Source organism: Ovis canadensis, chromosome 24, assembly GCF_042477335.2.
Source record: "Ovis canadensis isolate MfBH-ARS-UI-01 breed Bighorn chromosome 24, ARS-UI_OviCan_v2, whole genome shotgun sequence".
Lineage (NCBI taxonomy): Eukaryota > Metazoa > Chordata > Mammalia > Artiodactyla > Bovidae > Ovis > Ovis canadensis.
This window is the reverse complement of record NC_091268.1, coordinates 29,759,949-29,783,281: the sequence shown is the minus strand read 5'-3', so window position 1 is coordinate 29,783,281 and position 23,333 is coordinate 29,759,949. Positions and strand designations below refer to the sequence as shown.

General features: G+C 46.4%; 1 protein-coding gene across 1 annotated transcript in view; it reads right to left on the bottom strand.

The window, feature by feature from the left end:
• The window catches only part of LOC138428913 (BOS complex subunit NOMO1), a 56,676-nt gene extending 34,892 nt beyond the window's left edge, over positions 1-21,784 (bottom strand). The window contains exons 1-11 of the mRNA XM_069569844.1: positions 21,445-21,784; positions 16,644-16,733; positions 15,064-15,109; positions 11,745-11,845; positions 10,727-10,833; positions 8,338-8,410; positions 6,400-6,552; positions 4,701-4,838; positions 4,281-4,370; positions 1,126-1,231; positions 797-947 (exon numbers count right to left, since the gene is read on the bottom strand). Coding sequence (XP_069425945.1) covers positions 797-947; positions 1,126-1,231; positions 4,281-4,370; positions 4,701-4,838; positions 6,400-6,552; positions 8,338-8,410; positions 10,727-10,833; positions 11,745-11,845; positions 15,064-15,109; positions 16,644-16,733; positions 21,445-21,609 — 1,220 coding nt within the window. The 5' untranslated portion in view covers positions 21,610-21,784. The remainder of the gene's footprint in view (positions 1-796; positions 948-1,125; positions 1,232-4,280; positions 4,371-4,700; positions 4,839-6,399; positions 6,553-8,337; positions 8,411-10,726; positions 10,834-11,744; positions 11,846-15,063; positions 15,110-16,643; positions 16,734-21,444) is intronic.
• Between the last annotated feature and the right edge of the window lie 1,549 nt (positions 21,785-23,333).

Sequence of the window (23,333 nt, the reverse complement as noted above, 5' to 3'; positions counted from 1 at the left end):
CCAGGCGCTGTTCCCCCATCCCTCATCCACACCACGCTGCTCTGAGAGGCCGCTCTCCATGCAGACCCTGCCCCACCCCGTAGCCCGCCAGGCTCCTCTGTCCATGGGATTTTCCAGGCAAGAATACTGGAGTGGGTGGTCATTGCCTTCTCCAAGGGATCTTCCCGACCCAGGGATCGAACCCGGGTCTCTCGTGCAGTGCAGGCAGATTCTTTACCAACTGAGCCACCAAGTAACTTGTTAGTGAGCACCTATTGCCGAGGAAAAGATGGCAGCCTCCCCCCACCTCCACTCTCTAGGGAACATGCAGAGAAGAAAGACCCAGATTCTACTCCAAGGCCGGGGTTCTCTGCACTAAACGTTGTCACTGTGTGATGAAACTACAGGAATTCAACCACGGCATGTCCCCTCACAACTCACACTAAGCACAACAAAACAGGAAGAATTGTGACCCATGACCCGAAGCATCTTACAACCAACGTTCTCAACCAACTACACTACCTTCCAATTAAGCCAAGGAAGGCCCCACAGATGTGAAATCAGGCACGACAGATCCTCTTCTATCGTAAACCCACTTTAATTCTGAAGCAAGATGATTTTCGGGAAGCAGCCAACAGCTAAGTACCTTCAGTTTATAACGTTTAGCTCTCATCTTTTTAAAGTAGCCAACTGCGTCTCCACAGGTGTCAGAGATTGGATGAGACTCCGTGGTAGAAACACGTGGTCAGATCGAAGGTGTTCTGGTCTCTGCTGACTGCCAGCATAAGCCCTGTGGCCCCCCCCATGACCCCCTTACCCTGTGGCGATGATGTCAGCCAGCTGAGGTGTGTTGGGTGCGATTTTGATCGTGACGGTTTCAAAGTACAGGTGCTCCTTCTGGGCATGGATGGTGTACGTCCCGGTGGTTATGTTCTCCAGGCGGAACGAGCCATCAGCTTTTGTTCTGACTGTGGAACAAAAACATGCTGACAAAGGATGAGCCAAAAACAGCTACATGCCCCTCATCTACACGGGGATACCGAAAGCTGGCCTGTTTTCAGAGTCAAGATTTTGTTTCCTTTCCATTTCCCCCTGTAGCAAAACCCAGCCCCAGAAATCAGGCCTGGGCCCAGCGTGTCTGCCCACCTTTGATCTGGCTGTTCAGGGTGACCACTGCATCCGGGACACCTTCGCCTTCCGGTCCATTCAAGACCCTCCCAGTGACAGAGAATCCCATGACGTGGAACACCGGCTGAAGAAGAAGAACAGGGAGAAGCTGTCGTGTACTTGAGCTGAGAAAGCCCCCTTTAGGCCCCTCAGGCCATCGCTCAGCACCTCGGCCCACACTGGCTCTTCCTGGTCCCCTGTGACAGCCCAGCTCCCTCTCGACTCACCCACCAGCTACCCCTTCCCACGACTGTCTTCCTTCCTTCTCAGATTCCCAAAACCTGCTGCTACTGCTGCTGCTAGGTCACTTCAGTCGTGTCCGACTCTGTGCGACCCCACAGACGGCAGCCCACCAAGCTCCCCTGTCCCTGGGATTCTCCAGGCAAGAATACTGGAGGGGACTGCCATTTCCTTCTCCAAAAACCTGGGTATTTGTCAAATAACTAAATGAAAAAGATCAAGAGACTGACTTCCCCAGAGACCACTGAGTCAGACCTGTGAGAGCACCCCTCCATGCCCGCTCCCCTCCAGATGCTGTTTCCGGGGGCCAGACCACCCCGCAGTCTCCCAGCCTAGACCCAGGATCACCCCACTGGGCACCCCGCTGCCCAGCCCCCAGCATCACAGGTGCGTGGATTCCTCCTCTGCAAGGTCCCTCGGGCCCTTCTCCTGCCTTCCCGCCACACCGGAATTCAAGTCCTAGGTCCGCCTACACCCCCAGCTCAGCCCTGCTGCTGCGCATCCCCTCACCCCACATTCTCAGCTCGGTTTATGTATCTGCACCCTCCCTGCCTGTGAGGGCCAGGGCCCAGCCCTCCACAGCTGCTGGGCTCCAGCCACTCTGATCTGGGGTTCCCATGTGCCTTCACCACAGCTTTCATACCAGCTGCTCCCTCAGCCTGGATCTCCTCCCACACCTGAGAAGATGGGAGACGGGCCGTCCCATCTCATCCTCCAGGTTCTGCTCAAACCGTCACCACCTCCGAGACGCCATCCCTGACTACCCTCTCCTGGGAGCCCCTGCCTCCTGCCCCAGCCACGCACTGACAATCACACTAATCCACTTTAGCGGCTTCAGCAAAAACCTTCCCAATAGCCAGTAACTTTCCAATGTCCTTGTTTGATTTCTTCCTATTTTGTCTGCCTCCCACTAGAATGGGAGCTCCATGAAAACAGGGCCCTCTTCTGTCTTAGTCACCTGGTACACAGTTGCTGCTGCTGCTGCTAAGTCACATCAGTCGTGTGTGACTCTGTGTGACCCCACAGACAGCAGCCCACCAGGCTCCCCCGTCCCTGGGATTCTCCAGGCAAGAACACTGGAGTGGGTTGCCATTTCCTTCTCCAGTGCAGGAAAGTGAAAAGTGAAAGTGAAGTTGCTCAGTCATGTCCGACTCTTCGCGACCCCAAGGACTGTAGCCCACCAGGCTCCTCTGTCCATGGGATTTCCCAGGCAAGAGTACTGGAGTGGGGTGCCATTGCCTACACAGTAGGCACTCAATAAATGGCTCCTGAATGAACGGATGGAAAGCATGCATGTGACGGTATTCGAGAGCTTTAAGAAAATGGCTTCCTCTTCAGTCAGATAGCTCTTTGTCTAAAAAGACATGGTTAACCCACTTATTAAATCATCTATTTGCTCAACAATCATCTTTATTAGGCACCTGCCATGTACCTGGCACTAAATCACGTGCTAGAAATACCATAAAAGAACAAGACTCAATGGTCCTACATTATTTAGCTTATAGACTGCTTCCTGAAATTCCACTCATGTCTGTTTAAAACTTTGGTTTGCAATCGGGAAATGTGTTTCCCCACTCACCTGCCCCCATCCTTCTGGGCAAGTCCCTTGAAGCACCAAGGGCTTGACCTTTACCCTCCCATACAGTCAAATGCTTTAGGGGATCTTAAAAGGCAGAGTCAGAATCCTGCTGAGCATGTACCCTGAAAGCTAGCTTCCACCCAGTTAAGCTACTTCAATGCAGTCCTTTTTAATGTAAAAGAAAACTATTAAAATCTACTGTTTTCAATAACTGTAACACTGTAGGTGGTCCACTTATAAAAGGCTGCTGTTTTCTTTGGGGATTTGACCTAGCGCATTTTCTATAGTAACCATCTTCTACCTCTGTAATTAAAGATAGAAAGGTGATGAAAAGCACGTTCACCACCTGGTTTAGGTCTAAAGCATTTGTCAGGCCACCTCTCACCGTACCCGTCACCTCACCTGTCAACCCACAAGGCCCAGACTCTGTCAGGTCACCTGGTCTCCTGCCACAGCCTCCAGGCTGGTCCCTTGCCTTCACCTTGCCCCCTGCAGACTCTGCTCACCGTGGCAGGCAGGGGGGCGCACATGCTCCTGCTCAGAACCTTTCAGTGGTGCCAAGTGTCGCCCAGAAAGCCCGCCAGGACCTGCACGACCTGCCCCATCACCGCTCTGGCCCCCCTCCTCCTCCCTCCTTCCTCACTCCCTCCGTTCCAGCCGCCCTGACTTCTGGGGGTTCCCCACACTTCCTAGCCACGCTCGTGCTTCAGGACTTTCGCACTTGCCACGCCCGGGTCTTACACACACTTCCCACAGACATAAGTACACTTCACTGCCTCTTCCCCTTGGGGCTGTTACTCAAAAGTCACCTCCCCGTGAGGCCTACCCAAGTACAACCCAGGAGACCTCAACCCCCACTTGACCTTGAAACGGTATAATCTCCCTTCTTGCTTCGTTTCTAAAGAACACATGCCCTTCTCATACACTTTCTGATTTACTTATTTATAAATGTATCGTCTCCTTCTGCCATCAGGACATGAATTACACAAGAAGAGGAATTTTTGCCTCTTTCAATTACTCCAACAAGCCCATCACTAGAACAGTACCTGAAATATATGTTACTGACACTCAGTGAACATATCTCACTGAACGACGTAGATAAAACTAGGGCTCCAATTCACTAAGATACAGATGTTATGTGAGCGACATGAAGGATTCCGTGGATCCCAGAATAAAGTGGAAGAAAGTGGAAGATTCTGTTTTTTCCAACAGCACTTTTAGATAAATATTAATTGTTTTTTAACACGCTTGCAACACCTGTGCCCAGGAATGGGCACCCCAACACCTGTCCCTCCAGAAGGCAGGGAGGCCTCACCTCAATTTTCAGGCTGTCATGTTCCACGGTAAAGTCAAGTCTGGAAGGAGCAACATCAAAGGTAATCCTCTCTCCTCTATAGAACGGAATCTGGAAGGGAAAGTCTGTTACTTACCAAGAGCCAGGAACATGATTCAACCATCAATACTAACACTCAAAGCCAGCAGCCAACAAATAACTAGAGGTTCAAAGTGGGCAAACAGACACTATTAAGCATAACGGTTTCACATTTAAAAGAGGAAAGACTTAGGCTTTCTGCAGCTGTTACTGAGAAGACAGAGTCACAGCTTAAGTTACTGCTAAATAAAATGTTTGTGGAACTGCAGGCCAACCATTCAGTCCTTTGATATTGCAAGGTCAATGATACCTCCTGTCCTAAGACTCCCAAACATAAACAGAACAGAAGTCAGCTTTGCTCACCACAGTGTAGCCCCCGCTCGGCAGGGAATAGAAGGAGAAGGAGCCGTCTTCCTTGGAGACCGCATGGCACAGGTACTCCAGACTCTCGTCCTGGGGCTGGAACCCGGGCACCGGGGAGAGGTTGCAGCCCAGGACATCCTATGTCAGGAGAAAAAGGTCAAAATGACTTCCTTTTCCACTTCGACGTTCTGATTTTTATCAAATAGCCACCTTTCAAAAAACTTGCCTAAGTTTTATTTCACAAAATATTTCTGAAACCTACGATGCAGTAGAGAACAGAGCACAATGTAAAAATCTTTACATACAAGTTTGCAAAGTTAAGGTTTTCCCAGGGGGCTCAGATGGGAAAGAATCTGAGTGTAATACAGGAGATCCAGGTTCAATCCCTGGGTCGGGAAGATCCCCTGGAGAAGGAACTGGCAATCTACTCCAGTATTCTTACCTGGAGAATCCCATGGAAAGAGAAGCCTGGTGGGCTACAGTCCATGCAGTTGCAAAGACTTGGACATGACTGAGTGAGTAACACTTCAATTTTCATTCGCAAAGTTAAAAATGGTACAGCCTTCTTAGAAAAAAAAAATGATGACTGTCCTCCCCTACCATGGATCACCATAGTCCGGATGAGAAACCATACTGGCCCAAGTTCACACAGCTGCCCAGAGGCAGAGCTGGGATCTGTCTGAAGCTGGGTCTGTTCCATTTCAAAGCCTGGGCACTTTCCACTGTTACCCTGCCTCCCAGAGCAGACATTCAATTTGTTTTGAGTCAAAAGAGAGATACAAGGTTCTTAGATGGTGAGACTATCCATCAACTTTGATCTGCATCTTTTTATTTAATTGAAGTATAGTTGGTTTTCAATGTTGAATTGCATCCTGCTATACAGCAAAGTGATTCAGTTATACATATATGCATTCTTTTCCAGATTCTTCTCCATTACAGCTTCTTGTTGTTCAGTCACTGACATGTCTGACTCTCTGTGACCCCACAAACTGCAGCACACCGGGCTTCCCTGTCCTCCACTATCGCCCGGAGTTTGTGCAAACTCATGTCCATTGAGTCAGTGATGCCATCCAACCATCTCATCCTCTGTGGTCCCCCCTTCTCCTCCTGCCCTCAACCTTTCCCAGCATCAGGGTCTTTTCCAGTAAATTGGCTCTTCGCATCAGGGGGCCAAAGTACTGGAGCTTCAACTTCAGCATCAGTCCTTCCAGTGAATATTCAAGGTTTATTTCCTTTAGGACAGACTGGTTTGATCTCCTTGCAGTCCACAGGACTTTCGAGAGTCTTTTCCAGCACCACAATTATACAGTTTATTACAAGATACTGAATATAGTTCCCCATGCTATCCCCTGGAGGAGGAAATGGCAACCCACTCCAGTATTCTTGCCTGAAAAATCCCATAGCCAGGGGAGTCTGGTGGGCTACAGTCCATGGACTCACAAAGAGTCAGACATGACTGAGTACGTATGCACCTCTGTGCTATACAGTAGGATCTTACTGTTTATCTATGTTATATTCAGTAGTGTGTATATGTTAATGTCAAGCTCCTAATTTATCCTCCCCCACCCAGCTATCCCCTCGGGTAACCCTAAGTTTGTTTTCCATGTCTGTGACTGACCTGAATTTCTTACTCTCTGACCTCCCATCTCCTCCACTCCCTGCCCACAATCTCTCTTGCTCTTCACCCCTCTTTGCTTACCTCTTTGGTCACTAAAGAAGAAAAGAGAAGAAACTTCACCCCTTTCATGGGTTCCCCATCGCTGCGGACAGAGCCAGACACATTGTAGCCGGCCACTATGAGGGGACCCGCGGCGTTGGCGTTGGAGCTGGTCACTCGCACAGTGGTGCTCGCCTACAAAAGAAGATTGCAACTTCCAAAAGGACAGATGCTCACGAAGCGTTTAACAACAGGAGGACATGCTTCCACTAAAATATTAAGTCGGAGAAAAGCAACAAATGAAATGGTATAAAATTGCATATGAATGTGGAGCATGATCACAACTGTTTTTAACGGGCAAGATGAAGTGCAGGGAAAAGCAGAAAAACGGAAACGATGATGGTGGCATTTTATTTCTTTTACACTTTTCCACCTTCCAAAATCTCCACTTCCACTCCTTTATGTTCTTGTGTACATTCCACTTTTTTTTAATGAACACTTTTTTCTATGTTGAATGGTATGCATCCATGTATTTTTAATCTCTTGGTTAAAGTACAATTCACATAGGAACAGTAATTCTCCCCAACACACCATGCATCCAGCACCCAGACACGGAACAGACACTGGGTCCTCAGAAGCCCCCTCTTGTTCCTTTCCTGATACTGCTCCCCCAAAGGGCAACCATTTTCCTGACTTTTAATAGCCTGCTTTACTCTAAAACACAATTTTACATGAATAAACTCAAATTCCTTTTGCATACAACTAACAAACAACGCAAATCTTAAAACGTATTCTATTTATAACCTGTAAGCTACCGAGTTTTAAGTGAAACATTTTAAAATGTTGACCAAAAGAGAGATCCTAAGAACCAGACCATAGACAGGATACAGACACATCGAGGTGTGAAATTATACCATCACTTTTAAATGCATAAAACTCACAGAGTAAAAACTGAAATTCTGATGCTTCTTTAGCAAGAATGAAACACAGCCTCAAAACCAATATAAAAACTAACCTTTTGAAATGTCCTTTAGGTCTTATTTCAAACTGATTTTTCAGTTATTTACAGAACCACATTTAGTAGGTCTTCTTTTTTTCGACCTTTTATTATAAACTATTTCAGTCAAACAAAAAGATACAGGGATCTATACCAAAGAAAACCTATATAAGCTCCAACCAGCTAAAGAATAAAAGAGAAGGAATACAATTCCAGACTCTGCAGCCCTGCACACTACCACCCCCCCCACCCCGCACCGGCAGACATCAGCACCATAATGAATACACTTGCCATTCGCATTTGCAGCATCTTTATGGGTTTCCACATATGAATGCATCCAGAAGTGGTTCTGATCACAAGTGTTTCTAATCACTATATAAATGGTATCATATTTCCTTGTCCTTCAGCAACTTGCCTTTTCCCTTCAATGTTATATTTTTAAGTACAGTCATATTGATACGTGTGGCTCTGGTTCATTTGTTATTGCTGATATACAGAACTCTATCATGTGGTGAAACCACAATCCACTCTCCCCTTCGTGGACATATAGGTTGTTTACACTATTCTGCTATTACAAACAAAGCTGCAATAAACACTCTTACATATTCTCCTTGGGCACAAGAACAAGAATTCAGAATAAGTACTGCTGTTACAGACAGAAAAAAGAACAATAAAATAATCTCATCAGGTCCCTCTGGTGTTGATTTAGTTTAAAATAGGTATAAGTTAATAACAAACCAACTTCACAGCAGGAAGACAATGTTGTTACCTAAAACAAAAATCAACATAAGCAGCATCTGCTACAGTGTGGGAGTTTTCCTGTATAATCACCACCAAACTAATCAGCAGCATTACTATTTTTTCCATCAACTTCTAGAAAAAACATAAAATAATTTCATATCCGGAATTGAAAACCACTCCATTTGTCCCCAGATCAGCACATTGTTGGCATGGCCATCAACATACTGGAAATAAATGCTCACCTCTTTCAATGGCCAGGTTGGATGAGTTGCAACGATTTCATAATCTCCAGGAAGAACTTTAAAAAATGCAAACCTAAGAAATAAAAAATACCACTTCACTTTCTCCCAGCAACCTGAATATTTGTACTTTAGGACTACTCTTCCAAGCACAAGAAAATGATGCATGAGTTACCACAAACTTGCCCTGACCCAGTAAAAGGAGCATAAATGAAATTCAATCCTTCACTGTTCAAATCCCCATCAGACAGCACTTACTGGGCACTGGCTGTGTGCAAGGAGAGGGGCTCGTGTGCTGACGAGAAGGAAGGCTGATGTTTTCCTGGAGCCCCAGGGATTCTAGTCTAAACACCAGCCCCCGTGGTTCAGCAGGGGTCAGTCACAGATCATTCAAGTGTGTGCCGACAGAGAGGCATGAAGAGGTGAGGAGAGGGGAAGTGTCTAAACGAAGAGAAGTGGGAAGGGAGGAAAGATCTGTGAAGAATGGGGGACAGGGACTTTTCTGGCAGTCCAGAGGTTAAGACACCACACTTCCACTGCAGGTAGCAAGGGCTCAACCCCTGGTTAGGGAAGGAAGATCCCACATGGCACATGGTGAGGACAAAAAATAATACTAAAAAAAAAAAAAGGCCACAACTAAGTAACTAACCGAACTCATTAAAAAATTAAAGGAGAAAACTGAAAAAAAGCAATCGGCGGACAGGCCCGCTGAGCTGAGACGGACGCTGACGCAAGATGACACTAAGCGTCAGGGGACAGGTGATAACGAGCTTGACTCCAACCCCAGACAGTTTATTCAGATCTGTTATCAGGAACAAACAGAAGCCACTCTGGGCTCTTGCGCAAAGCAACTGTGATGAAACCAGAAGCCGACGAAGACTGTTCCAGCAGTTGTGAACAAACCAAGACCAGAGTGAGATGAGTTGAGGCTGGAAACACTGCCTCCAGGATTCTGACACAGTCAGCCCTTCAGATGTGCAAAAGCACCAGACCACAGGCGGGTTAATGCCAGTGACAGGAATGCCAAAATTTCAACTCAGTTCCTTCTTCTGCGGTGGTATTTTATCACATCCGATGTCTCCTGTAGTAACAGCACAGGGCCGCGCCGGCTGCAGGGCCGTTGATACTGCCACTGGATTTCGCTCCGGGTCAGATTCAGCCTCTAGCTTGTGCTTACAGCACCCCAGTTCTGCATGTGACTCTCCGTGTAGTGTGCGCACAGGAAGGAGGTTCAGAAAGCTCAGGTCCCTTTCCCCATCAGGGCCAGCAGCAAATTACTGAGACCAGAGAAAATGAAAGCCCTACATTCCCTTCTACAGATCAGAGGAGGGAGTTGGAGAGGCAACAAGAAGTATTTTTCAAAACTGAAATATAATTTCAACAAGCATCAGTTAAAAATTGGATGATATACTGACAGGCTCATTATAAATTTCTATTTTGCAGTTTAGTCAGATTTGTGTACTGAAGCAGTCAATGGTGATTTGTATGCTTTCAAAATGATCAGTTGGAACTATTCGGATATTAATCTTGGCACATCTATTAACATTTACAATGCAACAATATAAATCTATTACATAAATGCTTTAAATTTGACTCAACAAGGTTAATTAAATAGTCATCAGTTCCAACTACAAAATGATTGCGATGTAATAGTGATAAAATGATTTTTGAAAATCGTAATTGAGCTAATCTGTATTGAGCTAAAAGTTATTAAGTGCATATTCTATGCCAGACAGTTTGAAACAATAATATCATAATTTAATCTTCTCAATAACCTTAGGTGGTAGGTTCCATGATTATCCTCATTCATAAATGAAGAAACCAAAGCATAGAGGTCTTAAGTAACTTGCCGTGGGGCAGACAGCTAGCAAATGGGAGAAACAGGATTCAAACCAGCTGCTGGGCCCCAGAGCCAGTGCCACGCCACGCCTAGTCATGTTCAGTTCTTTCGTGATCTCATGGACTGTAGCCCACCAGGCTCCTCTGCCCATGGAATTTTCCAGGCAAAAATACTGAAGTGGGCTGCCATTTCCTATTCCAGGGGATCTTCCCAAACCAGGGATCAAACCCACGTCTCCTGCATTAGCAGGTAGGTTATTTACCACTGAGCCACCTGGGAACCAGAGCCAGTCCCAGCCAGTAAATGAAGGCCTAGTCCTGCAGTGGGTGCTTTATTTATCTCATTTTTAATCATCTCATCACCACTAGATATGGGTCAAAAGACTTCCACTTCACAGGTGAGGAACTTGAGGCCCTGTGAGGTATGAACCTGTCTGAAGGTAAGAGGCTGAATCAGGGTCTGAACCCAGGCCTCCCTCAATCCAGAGCTCCACCCCCCAGCATCAGGGTCCAGCCCTAGCTGCAGGGCAGGGCAGCACAGGCATTAACTCACTTTCCGCCAGGCTGTGTGACTGTGTACTGGATCTTCGCATTGGTGCCCGTGTTTCGCAATGACACCTGAACTCCTGCAGGGCCCAGGGGCTGCCCTTTGCTGAGAACCTGCCGCGGAGAAGGAGGAGGAGGTGAGGAGCCGCCCAGCAGTCACATGCTCCCCTCAGCAGCACTGTCCAGCCTGCGCCCGCTGCCATGACCTTCCTTGGGTCAGGATTCCTTGGAAAAGACGGTAGAGACCGTGGCTGCCCTTCCTGGGGAAGCAGGGGCACAGGGAGAAGGAAGGGCAGCGGGAAAACGGCCCTTCAGCCACTGACTCCACTGTGTGCTTGGCTGCTCCGTCATGTCCAGTCCTTTGTGATCCCCTGGACTGTAGAATGCCAGGCTCCTCTCTGTCCATGGAATTTTCCAGGCAAGAATATCGGACTGGGTTGCCATTTCTTTCTCCAGGGGATCCTCCTGACCCAGGGATTGAACCCATGTCTCCTGCGTTAGCAGGGGGATTCTTTTACCTCTGAGGATGACTTTTACCACCTGAGAAAGACTCTAAAGCATCATCAATTAAAGATGCATGACTAAACCACAGAGGAAGAATAAATACCCAGGGTCCCCATCTCCAACAAGAAACCCAGACATAAAGCCAGGACCAAAGGCCCTCCCTCTCAGGGTAAAGGGAAAGGAGAATAAACCCACCGTGAAGAAAAGGCAGGCAATAAACAGGCGCATCCCAGCCGCGGCACTGCAGGCCGCGAGGGGGAGACTGGCCCCTGAGACCCCATCTCTCTAACAAGGCCCTCCTGCCGGCTGTACTTGGACAAAGGAGTGACCCGCAACCTAGACCCAGCCCCCAAGAACCCCCGCCACATTCTACACACAGTTTCATCGAGCTCCCAGGCCCTCCTGAGGCTTGTCTGTGCATCCCTTAGAGCCTCAAAGCCTCCCGTTCCAAAATTCTCGCTTTTTTAAAGGTAAGAGGAGACTGAGTCTGTACCACAGAGCAAACGTGACAAACGCCAGACCTTTCCATTCACGGAGAAGCCTGTGAACACGAAGTTGATGTCCCCGCCCTTCGTGCAGATGTCGCTGACACCATCCACGTACAGCTCCACAGTAGTCGGCTCTGCGCAATGACAGGGGGGTGGGGGGTGGGGGACAGAACGGGACACAAAGCGAGCAGAGTTCTCAGACAGGAGATAAACTGTCACATAAAACCTACTGCACTACTTAACTTTCACTGTATTCATTTCTGAGCCACTTTCGTGGCTGGAAATCCAAAGGGAGGAGGAGGAGGGAAAAGTCTCCCTCCCCCACCCCAGAGGGAACCAGGGTTAAGAGTATAAGATAACAGTTTGTAACAGTCTCGCGGCTGACTTGTATCTCAGAGTCCCAAGGAAAATCTAGTGAGTGCCAGAAACTTTTATTTACTGAACACCCACCAGAGACCAGGCACTGAGCTGGGTGCACTTAAGCCTGACAATTATCTCAGAGGTAGGCAGTAACACTGCAGCTGACTGGGGGGGGTAAACTGAGGCACAGGAAGGTTAAGGATTCTCCTAAAATCACAGAGCTCCTGGGGACAGAGCCCACTCTCAACCCCCAAAGTCTGGCTCCAGATCTGTCTCCTGATCAAGTACGTGAGTTCAGCCACATTATACCAAGACCATAAACGCCAGTGTCCATAGTAAACAGGTGGACTGGAAGTCAGCAGAGGCCAAGTGTGGACTGAGGCAAAAGGAAAAAAGGGGACACCTTCCACTCACTATTGCCACGTGACCCGGTGCTGCCCGAGCTTCTAAGTTCTCGTGAAAAACTGAAAATCTGGGTCTTATCTGCTGTGTCCTGATTTTTCAGTATCAGCAACCAATTCAAGGAAATTAAAAATAACTGAAGAGTTCATCATAATATGGTTAAAGTTGAGTTTTTAAAAATTTAGGAAGAATGTGAAGTGATAGGTACAGAAAAAAAAAATGGACAAATCAAGAGAATTTCAGGGGAATTCCCTGGCAGTCCAGTGGCTAGGACTCTGCACTCCCACTGGCAAGGTCCCAGGCTGGATCCCTGGTCAGGGAACTAAGATTCCACGTGTTGTGTGGTGTGGCCAAAAAAAAAAAAGATAATTTTTTTAAAAAGACAACGTCGGGTAAAATAAAGAATTACACACACACTCAGGGGAAGATGTCAGTGAAAAATGGTTAAAATCCTTATCAGGCACCTCACAAAAGAGAATATCCAAATGGCCAATACACACATGAAAAGGTGTTCAATCTCATGGACCATCAGGAAATGCAAGTTGAGACCACGGTGAGTGGCTGAAACCGCTCCACCCTCAAGACGGCTAAGATAAGAGAGACTGACAGCTGACACTGGTGAGGATGTGGAGGACTGAACTCTTACACGCGGCTGCTAGAGCAAAGCTCTGCAACACCTACTCTGCCGGTCTAAAAATCCCTACTAGGGCTGCATTACATGTAAAAAGTCTATTGCCCAGCAATTCCACCCTGGCATATACTAATACTCAACAGGAACGCAGACACGTGTGCACCACAAGATTCACAGGAGTAACAAGGATGTTCACAGGAACACTATTCCCAGTGGCCAAAATCGGGACACAATCCAACTGCCCACCAACAGCAGAATGAATAAATCACTTTCTGTCACACAGGAATCGAATGAACTAACATAGTAACACACAGTGAGGGTGAATCCTGTGAACAACATCAAGAAAGAAACCAGGCACAAAACTGTACCTTGGATGACTCCATTTAGTCAAAACAGGTAAAATAATCTATCATTTTGGGTCGGGCAGGGCAGTTCGTAAGCGCCTGGGGTGGAGCACTTCTGGGAGCTGGTCAGGTTCTGCCTCCTCATCTAGGTGGTGTTTCTGTGTATTCATTTTGTTGAACTTCACTGCCTGATACCACTGTGACGAGAATTTCTGAAACCAAGAGCATCGGGTTCTATCCCTGGGTAGCAAAGATCCCCTGGAGGAGGGCATGGCAATCCACTCCAGTATTCTCAGGTGGAGAATCCCATGGACAGAGGAGCCTGGTGGGCTACAGCCCATGTGGCTGAAGCGATTTAGCACACGTGCACTCACGCATGCTATGATTCAATTAACAAGCTTATCAAAAGAAAAAGAACTGACAAGAAGGGAGGGGATTCACACAAAACACTCCCGCAGGCCTCCAATCTGTGACCTCTCGGGCCAGGGCTTGGCGCTGACTCCCCTCCAGCTTCTGGACCCCAGCAGCCAGGCAGCCCCAGCTGTGACCTGAGAAAGATCTTGGTCTCCCAGGTGCACGTCACTGCCTCTGTGACAGCAGGGACTCAATTCCTCGTCCCCTAACTCACAGGCAGGCCTGGTAGGAACAACTGGGCCCCCTTTGTCCCCTCAAGCTACAGAACTGGGATCACACACCCACCTCTACCGAATTATCCAGGCTCTGCTCTCCAAAAATATCAGCCACACCACAGTAGAACCCTTTCTTCTGATCAACCCCACTTTCGCTCCTCCCACCGTGCTAAAAGACACTCACCTCAGGGAAGTCTGCAGCTTCTCTGTGTGCAGAAAGACTGCTTTCAAGAGTCGGACACAACTGAACACATTTTAAGAGTCGTGTCCGACTCTTTGCAACCCCATGGACTGTAGCCCACCAGGCTCCTCAATCCATGGGATTCCCCAGGCAAGAATACCAGAGTGGATTGCCATTTCCTCCTCCAAGGGATCTTCCTGACCCAGGGATTGAACCTGTGTCTCTTGTGTCTCCTGCACTGGCAGGTGGAGGCTTTACCAATGAGCCATCTGGGAGCCTGATGGATGCTGACCCAGCGGAAATAATTCATCCAAAGTTGTCACAGAGCTGGTAAGGCCTCAAGGTTGCCAGATCTTCTGATTTCTTAAGCAGATCTGAATTTTTATGTCAAACTTCACAATGTTTAATATTACCATTAATTCACTAAAAAAAAGTTTATTAAAAAAACACTGAGGGGGCTAAGAAAGAAGCCATCCCAGGCCAGAAATCAAGTCCCCACTCCTGACCCCTATAGTCATCAAGTTCTTCTGGCACTTAATGAATGAAGCTGCAAAAACAGAATTTCCTATCATGTACAAGAAAAGATGCCTATTTCAAGAAACAAGAAAGAAAACCTTAGGATAGGTCTAAAGTAAATTCAATCTACTCTAAAGTAACAGGGATGGAGCAGTTAAAAAAAAACAAAATGTTCTTGCACACTAGAAATGAATCCCTCATATTTTAACAATTTCTGCACTCCATCAATTCAACATTCAGCATACAGCCTAATCCTTTACAAAGTATACCTGGTTATTTGTTAACTTACCAAAACTCCACCCTAGAGGAGGCTCAATCTTCAGAATGAAATCTCCCTATGAGGGGAAAAAAAAAAATCAATGCAGAAGACTAAGAACTGATGATGCTTCAACTTTTACAATCATGAAAAGTAGAATTTTCACACCCGGAATGGAATTCCAAGTGTAAACTTTGCGCTCAGAAATGGGAGTGGACTTTGGACTCCCTACCAGTGTGGCAAGTTCAACCCCAGAAACTCCTACTTAATCCAGCACAGACTTGGAGACACTGTATTCAGCCACTCACGGTCTTTCGATACCAAACATTCTACTGTCTCATGTTAACCCTTCATATGTTAACCCTTAACCTTAAGCCTGCCAGGGTCAGCCAGATCTTTAGAAACTAAAGCCAATTCTTAAAACGAGATTTTATTCATACACCCTTGAGTAAAGGGTTCCTTGAGAATGCTTTTAAAAAAAAAAAAAAAACAGATTTCAATATCAACTAATCCACCTCTAGAAAACAATCTTAGGTATTATGTATAGATATAAGTTCAAGAATATTCATCTCTGTGTTGTTAGTAGTAACTTTTGTAACTTCTTGTGTTTATCTATATTTCCACATAAAAAGCTGAAATGTGGGGAGGATGGGGAGTAGGAATACAAGCATGCGGATACCCATCTCTGAGCACATGCGTTTGCATGTCTGCGTATGTGTACATGCATATATATTCTTGGATATCTGTACAACTCGAAATACTGAGAAAGCCATCTGCTAGGATATGCACCAAAACTCCTATCAGAAGTCATCACTACAGAGGGAGGGGGACTTGGGGGGTGAAAGATAAAATTTACTTCATATACTTCTAAAAACTTTGATTTTTTTCCCCCCACGATACTCATGAATTCACACACTACTCGTATAATACTTTTCAAAAATTATTTGCTTGTCTGTTTACTGGCTGTGCTGGGTCTTCACTGCTGTGCGTGGGTTTTCTCTAGTTGCAGCAAGCAAGGGCTACTCTCCAAGGTGCCCAGTGTTTTCACTCCGGTGACCTCTCCCGTTGCAGACCATTGGCTCAGTAGCCATGGCGCACGAGCTTAGCTGCCTTGCGGCACGTGGGATCTTTCGGGAAGAGGGATCAAACCTGTATCCCCTCCACTGGCAGGGAAGCCCTCTGTAATACTTTTTAACAACGTTTTAACCCGCTTCCAAGTATTAATAGGAAGTTCTATTAAGTCAGGGTTTCTCAGAACTTGGAACCACTGACATTTTCCCTGACCTGCACAGCATAGCAGCCTGTTTAGCTCCATTCTTGGCCTCCAAGCAGGAGATAATGGACCACTCTCCCTCCCTCACGGTTGTAAAAGCCAAAATGTCTCTAGACATTGCCAAGTATCCCTGGAGACACTGAGAATCACTGCTAATCAGTCAAGCCAGTATATAAGCAGTCACCCTCATAGTTTGGCCAGAATTGCCATATTCCGCTTATAACTTACAGAACAGAGGTGTATTTGCTCACTTGGGAAAGCCACTCTCCCAGTCAGCGCAGCCCTGTGGGCCACACTGACAACTTCCCATCAAAAACCACTAAGTGCTCTCTCTTCTTACCTTATCATACAAGGGGATCATAAAGTAACCATTGTTAGGGGCACAGTCTGTCTGGTATTTCAAAGTCCCATGTTTGGTATACAACTTTATCTAGAAAGGAAAGAGAAGTCATGATATCACCACTGAGAATTAGCTACATACAATGGACCTGAATGCATTCAGTCAAAATGCACTTGCTGAGGACCTACCTTAGGACGCTGTTAACAACGGGCATTGCAGACAGAGGGAAATAAGACAAAGCATCCCAAATAATGTGATTTTCTATTCTTCAGATTAGAAACTAGTCTAAAAAGTTGTACTTTTCAATGCTTTTCAGTTTATTTTAGTCTGTCTCTATGTTGTTTTGGGGTCTAAAACCAATTTTGCTATTAGAAAGGGGCTTGTTAAAATGCAATTCCCGGGGAGGGTTGGATGGGAAATTTGGGACTACCAGAAGCAAGCTGCTGTATATACAAGATGGATCGACAACCAGGCACAGTTGAACAGCACAAGGAACTATATTCAATATCCTGCAATAAACCTCAATGAAAAAGAATGCATATACACATATAACGGAATCACTTTGCCGTACACCAGGGACTAAACACAACACTGTAAGTCAACTGTACTTCTTTTTTTTTTTAAGTACCTTAAAAAAAAGCAATTCCTAAACTCCACTTCTGTTTCTAAAACAGAAGGTCTAAGGTGAGGGCCAGAGATCTGTATAAAGAACCCCAAAATATTAATACTTGGAGTAACATCCATCTAAAAACTTTCAGTGTTAATAATCTGTGACTTTAACATGAAAATGATAGAACTCAGTCATACCAGCTAAGACGATGAAGAAAGCAGCAAATTCACAATGTGTGTGCTTGGGAAAGAAACACTGCAAACTGTGCAAAGAAAGACTGCAGGCTCCCATGGGCAGTGACCACGGCTGACACTTCATGGTGCCTGGGCCAGTGTCTTATGTAGTGTAAACACTCCATAAATACCCGACCTTATTCACAGGCCAGAAAGAAAGTCAGATGCATGCACTTAAAGCAGGGACTGAAGACCCACCTGTCCAGAGGGGGCCAGGGAAGTCCCATCAATGGGCATTCATCTAAAAGGGGACAGGACTGCTTCCTAACCCAAGCCAAGTTTTGCAGCCCAAAGATCAGCTGGCTTTCCAGGGAAATCAGGAATGCAGTTTTTAATGTGAAACCTCCTAAGTGTTAAAGAATTAGCAACGAATATAGTTTTTCTTTTTTAGGTACTTTGCTCTGCTCACTGAACTGTTGCACCCACCAGGGACAAGGCTTCAGAACACGCTGGGGCTCACTCAACAGTTACTGAATGAATATGATGGGAAAATACCCAGAAGGGAAGAAGTATGGAGAGGACTGAAGGTAGTTTTACTGGGACACAGAAAACACAACCCAGAAATGACTGTAAAATATCTTATTTACATTTATTCTGTAAAGCACAGGTTAGGACACAGAATGACAAGATACATTATGTGTATGAAACACTAGATTTCATAATCAGAAATGAAGAAAGAATGAATTTCTCAGGCCACCTGGACAGGCAGCCCTAGGGCTCAGGGAACATATTTCACACTAGGTCACAGAACCTGCCCTCCACTCTCCCAGTCACTATTAAGTGTTCGGGGTGGGAGTGTCCCTGGCGCTCTACACGTTTCTCCTGAAGCCCCAGGAAGCTACAAGTTGCAACGCTGTTCAAGACAGCTTCTGGAATGCCCTGTGCCCACAGCCCAGAAGGTGGCATGGGCACCCAGAGATCCTAGAAGCCTTGCCACTGCCAGTGGGTAGACTCATTAAACACCTGACTTCTTTTTAGATTTTTTTTTTCTTTTTATGTGGACCATTTTTAAAGTCTTTATTGAATTTGCTACAATATTGCTTCTGTTATTCATGTTCTGATTATTTATGTCCCACTGGGTTTGTGGGATCTTAGTTCCCTGACCAGGGATTGAACCCACAACCCCCTGCATTGAAAGCTGAACTCTTAACCACTGGACCTTCAAGGAAGTCCCATGCCTGACTTCTTAAGACCAAAAATGATGGAAAAGCTACAGATATAGGAATCTTGAAGGTGATGAGTAACTTCTTTAGGAAATACACGATGCTGAGCTCTGCAGCCTCCCTCCCACTCCTGTGTAATTCCAATAACTACCAGCGATCAGGGCGCTGACAACTCTTCATTATCGGAGGAAAGGGGTCCCAATGGGGGAACCAGGGAGATTAAAAATAGTTTCCCAGCCCCAGAGATGCCAAGAGACAGTAACTGGGTCATGATCTCTGGGATGAGAATTCATGCTCTTTTAAAGCTTCCCAGAGGGTAGGAGGAATGGTCGATTAGAATTTGGGGTAACTCAGTGCTGTGGATCACAATAAACTGTGGAAAATTCTGAAAGAGATGGGAATACCAGACTACCTGACCTGCCTCTTGAGAAATCTGTATGCAGGTCAGGAAGCAACAGTTAGAACTGGACATGGAACAACAGACTCGTTCCAAACAGGAAAAGGAGTGCATCAAAGCTGTATATTGTCACTCTGCTTATTTAACTTATATGCAGAGTACATCATGAGAAACGCTGGGCTGGAAGAAGCACAAGCTGGAATCAAGATTGCCGGGAGAAATATCAATAACCTCAGATATGCAGATGACACCACCCTTATGGCAGAAAGTGAAGAGGAACTCAAAAGCCTCTTGATGAAAGTGAAAGAGGAGAGTGAAAAAGTTGGCTTAAGGCTCAACATTCAGAAAACTAAGATCATGGCATCCACTCCCATCACTTCACGGCAAATAGATGGGGAAACAGTGGAAACAGTGTCAGACTTTATATTTTGGGGCTCCAAAATCACTGCAGATGGTGACTGCAGCCATGAAATTAAAAGACGCTTACTCCTTGGAAGAAAAGTTATGACCAACCTAGATAGCATATTCAAAAGCAGAGACATTACTTTGCCGACTAAGGTCCATCTAGTCAAGGCTATGGTTTTTCCAGTAGTCATGTATGGATGTGAGAGTTGGACTGTGAAGAAAGCTGAGTGCCGAAGAATTGATGCTTTTGAACTGTGGTGGTGCAGAAGACTCTTGAGAGTCCCTTGGACTGCAAGGAGATCCAACCAGTCCATTCTGAAGGAGATCAGCCCTGGGATTTCTTTGGAAGGAATGATGCTAAAGCTGAAACTCCAGTACTTTGGCCACCTCATGTGAACAGTTGACTCAGTGGAAAAGACTCTGATGCTAGGAGGGATTGAGGGCAGGAGGAGAAGGGGACAACAGAGGATGAGATGGCTGGATGGCATCACTGACTCAATGGACGTGAATCTGAGTGAACTCTGGGAGATGGTGATGGACAGGGAGGCCTGGCGTGCTGCAATTCATGGGGTTGCAAAGAGTCGGACATGACAGAGCGACTGAACTGAACTGAACAGTGCTGTAGGGGTTAAGACTTGCAGTCTCTACGTTCTGGAATATCGGTTTCAGGAAATCTGAGTTTCAGAAAGTCTGGGTTACTAGGGGTTTGAGGATCTGGGGTCTACGTTCTGCTGAGAGTAGGTTTTAAGAGATCTCGGGCCTGCATTGTGGGGATCTGGAGTTTTCCTTCTTAAGTATCTGTACCATGCTACAGGAACAAAAATTGGGACTTGGAGCAAGGCTAAGTCAAACAACTGTAGAATCTACTTCTGATCCCTCCCCCAAATTCTCAGGAACCTGCTTTGTAGGAACACACTGGTTCAGCTCTTCACCATAGCCCTCTAGCTACTCAGGCAGAATGCCTTTGGGGTCTTGGTCCCCAGTCCCTTCGCTTCGGCATCTCCCAGGATCTTTCTTTTCCAATTCCCTTCTTTTGACTCATCATCAGTAACTACCCTCCTAAAATAGAGGCCAGCCCTCCCTGGGGTCCCTTCCTATCTGTCCTGCAAGTGATTTTCTATGCCCACCTCCATCTATCTCCCTTCCTCTTCACAAAAGCTTTCTGGGTCACAATTCCACTGAGCTAATAACCATCTGACTGTAGAGAGCTTTGCAACTTAATAAAAAGACTTCGGCAGAAATCTCTTGTGTAATTCCAATAACTACCCAGCGATCAGGGCACTCACAACTCTTCATTATCAGGAAGATTAAAAATAGCTTCCCAGCCCCAGAGATGCCAAGAGACAGTAACTGGGTCATGATCTCTGGGATGAGAATTCATGCTCTTTTAAAGCTTCCCAGAGGGTAGGAGGAATGGTCGATTAGAATTTGGGGGTAACTCAGTGCTGTGGAGGTTAAGACTTGCAGTCTCTAGGTTCTGGAATATAGGTTTCAGGAAATCTGAGTTTCAGAAGGTCTGGGTTCCTGGGGGTTTGAGGATCTGGGGTCTGCGTTCTGCTGAGAGTGGGTTTTAAGAGATCTCGGGCCTGCATTGTGGGGATCTGGAGTTTACCTTCTTAAGTACCTGGGGTCTCGATCTGGGAGATCCTTAGTTTTGTGTGACCTAACAAAAGTTATAAACCATTATCATCGTCACCAAAAACGTCCTTCACACCCATATGTACACACCTTCAGAGCTCCGCACCCCACCCCCACCCCACCGCGTAGCTGACCCCAACATAAGAACCCCCACTCCAGCGCTACCGGGGAGGAGACCAGCGGAGAGCCCGCAGAAAGCAGCGCCTCTCAAGAAGAAAGGGCTCCCAGAATGCGGGGAGTTGCGGGGAGGGGGTGGTGGCAATCGCCTGGGAGGCGAGATCATCGCGGCTCAACGAGGCTGTGCGCCTGGCCCCGGGTCACACACCGAGCTCCAGGCCGCGGGGCGGGCACTCACCTCAATGAGCGAGTAGTTGATCTCCACGTCCGACTTGACGAAGCCCCCGCAACCCACCACGATGTCCTCGGAGCCGCACGCCGGCTCTACCTGGCTCAGCAGCAGCAGAACGGTGGCGGCCACCACCGCCGGCTCGGGTGGCCCCATACCCCGGCGCCCCCGCATGGCCCGGCCTCTGCAGGCCTCCGGGCCCCGCCCCTCACTCCGCACGCTGCCGCCGGCTTCCTCCTCCGATGGCAACTGACAGCCCTGTCCCCGCCCCCGCCGCGACCGCGCATGAGCGTCCCGCCCCCACGGCTATTCCCCCAGACCAAATAACTACGGTACAAGCTCAGCAATGAAAGGAGATCATTGGTGCCCTCTGGAGGCCTGGAGGACTCCGCGCACCTTCTGGCAGGTACAGTTGCAAGGTGCGGATGTACAGGCATAAACTGCAAAGTTGCATTTCGTAGTTTACTAGTTTGGAATTAGGAATTTGGAATTCCAAATCTCCTACTTTGTAATTCAATAGCAGTGAAACTGGAAATGACGAGAGACTATGGATCGAAGTATCCAACAAATTTCCCGAATCTATTTGACCCGTAAATTTCACAAGTGATGTATAATCTCAAACCCCTTTTAGGGATTTATGTTGACTGGGTAACTTTCCATGATAAATGATCAATTAGCTTTTTTTAAAGCAAAACATGTCGTTTAAGTTCAGCATAATATTAAAAAAATATTTAAATTGTATTTAATCCCACCTCTAGTAGCATTTTTATAGAAACAAACTTTGAGGGTTTTCCCCTAGGAAGCAAAATATACATGCAGTTTGACTTACTTTGAACTAGCTCTGTGAGGTGATGCATGAAAATCATCTGAAAGCATCTGTCTGAAAATCAGTTCAAAAATCAGCATGTTATGTTTTGTCTCAAGACTGAATGTATACCATAATGAAGATGAACTACAAGTCACTATATCAAAATAGACAAAAACTGCCCTTCTGACCAGATGTTTGAAATGCTTCCATTTCACTTAAGAAAATCAAGTGCTTTTACTTTGATAGTTTTTATACCTTGCTCCTAAATGATGAAGTAAAGAGATTTCCCACTGAAATTTGCCACTGTGGTTAAGACTCAAGCACTGTGCAACTATGAATCACTAAACTACACAGTGGCAACAATGGAAGGATACATCCACTAGAGGATCTCAGCCAAGAGCATCTGATTTCTCTCTCTTCATTCTCATTCCAAATACAGTGAGACTCTCAACTCACTGATTATAAAGAAAAACCATTTAAGTAATTGTTTTATTTTTTAGAGGTTCATTATTTATCATTACAATTAAAACAGATGTTTCCATTTGTTTCCTAACATAAATCCCTGGTTTGTCTTAGCAAATACCAGGAGATTGAACGTCATCAATTAGGAAGTGCTTGGCCTATGGAATCATCTTATTTTACAGACCGGAAACGGAGGCCCAGAGAGGTAAGGGGACTTATCTAGGGTTGGGGTTTTCCTTGGTGGTTGAGTCAGTAAAGTATCTGCCTGCAATGCAGGAGACCTGGGTTCTATCCTTGGGTCAGAAAGATCCCCGGGAGAAGGAAATGGCAACCCACTCCAGTATTCTTGCCAGGGAAATCCCATGGACAGAGGAGCCTGATGGGCTACAATCCATGGGGTTGCAATAGTCAGACATGACTTAACGACTAAACCACCACCACCAGAGCTCGGCACTCAGCCATGTGCTGTTCAGAGAGCTGGAAAGTAGGCTCTGGGATATTTGAGTTCTGTTCTTGGCTTACCTGGTTGATTTCCTCTTGTGTGCTTTCTGCCTATCTGACCATCCCCCCTCAAACCTTCATCATTTCCCTCAAATTCATCTTCATATATACAAAGAAATAAAGCTCT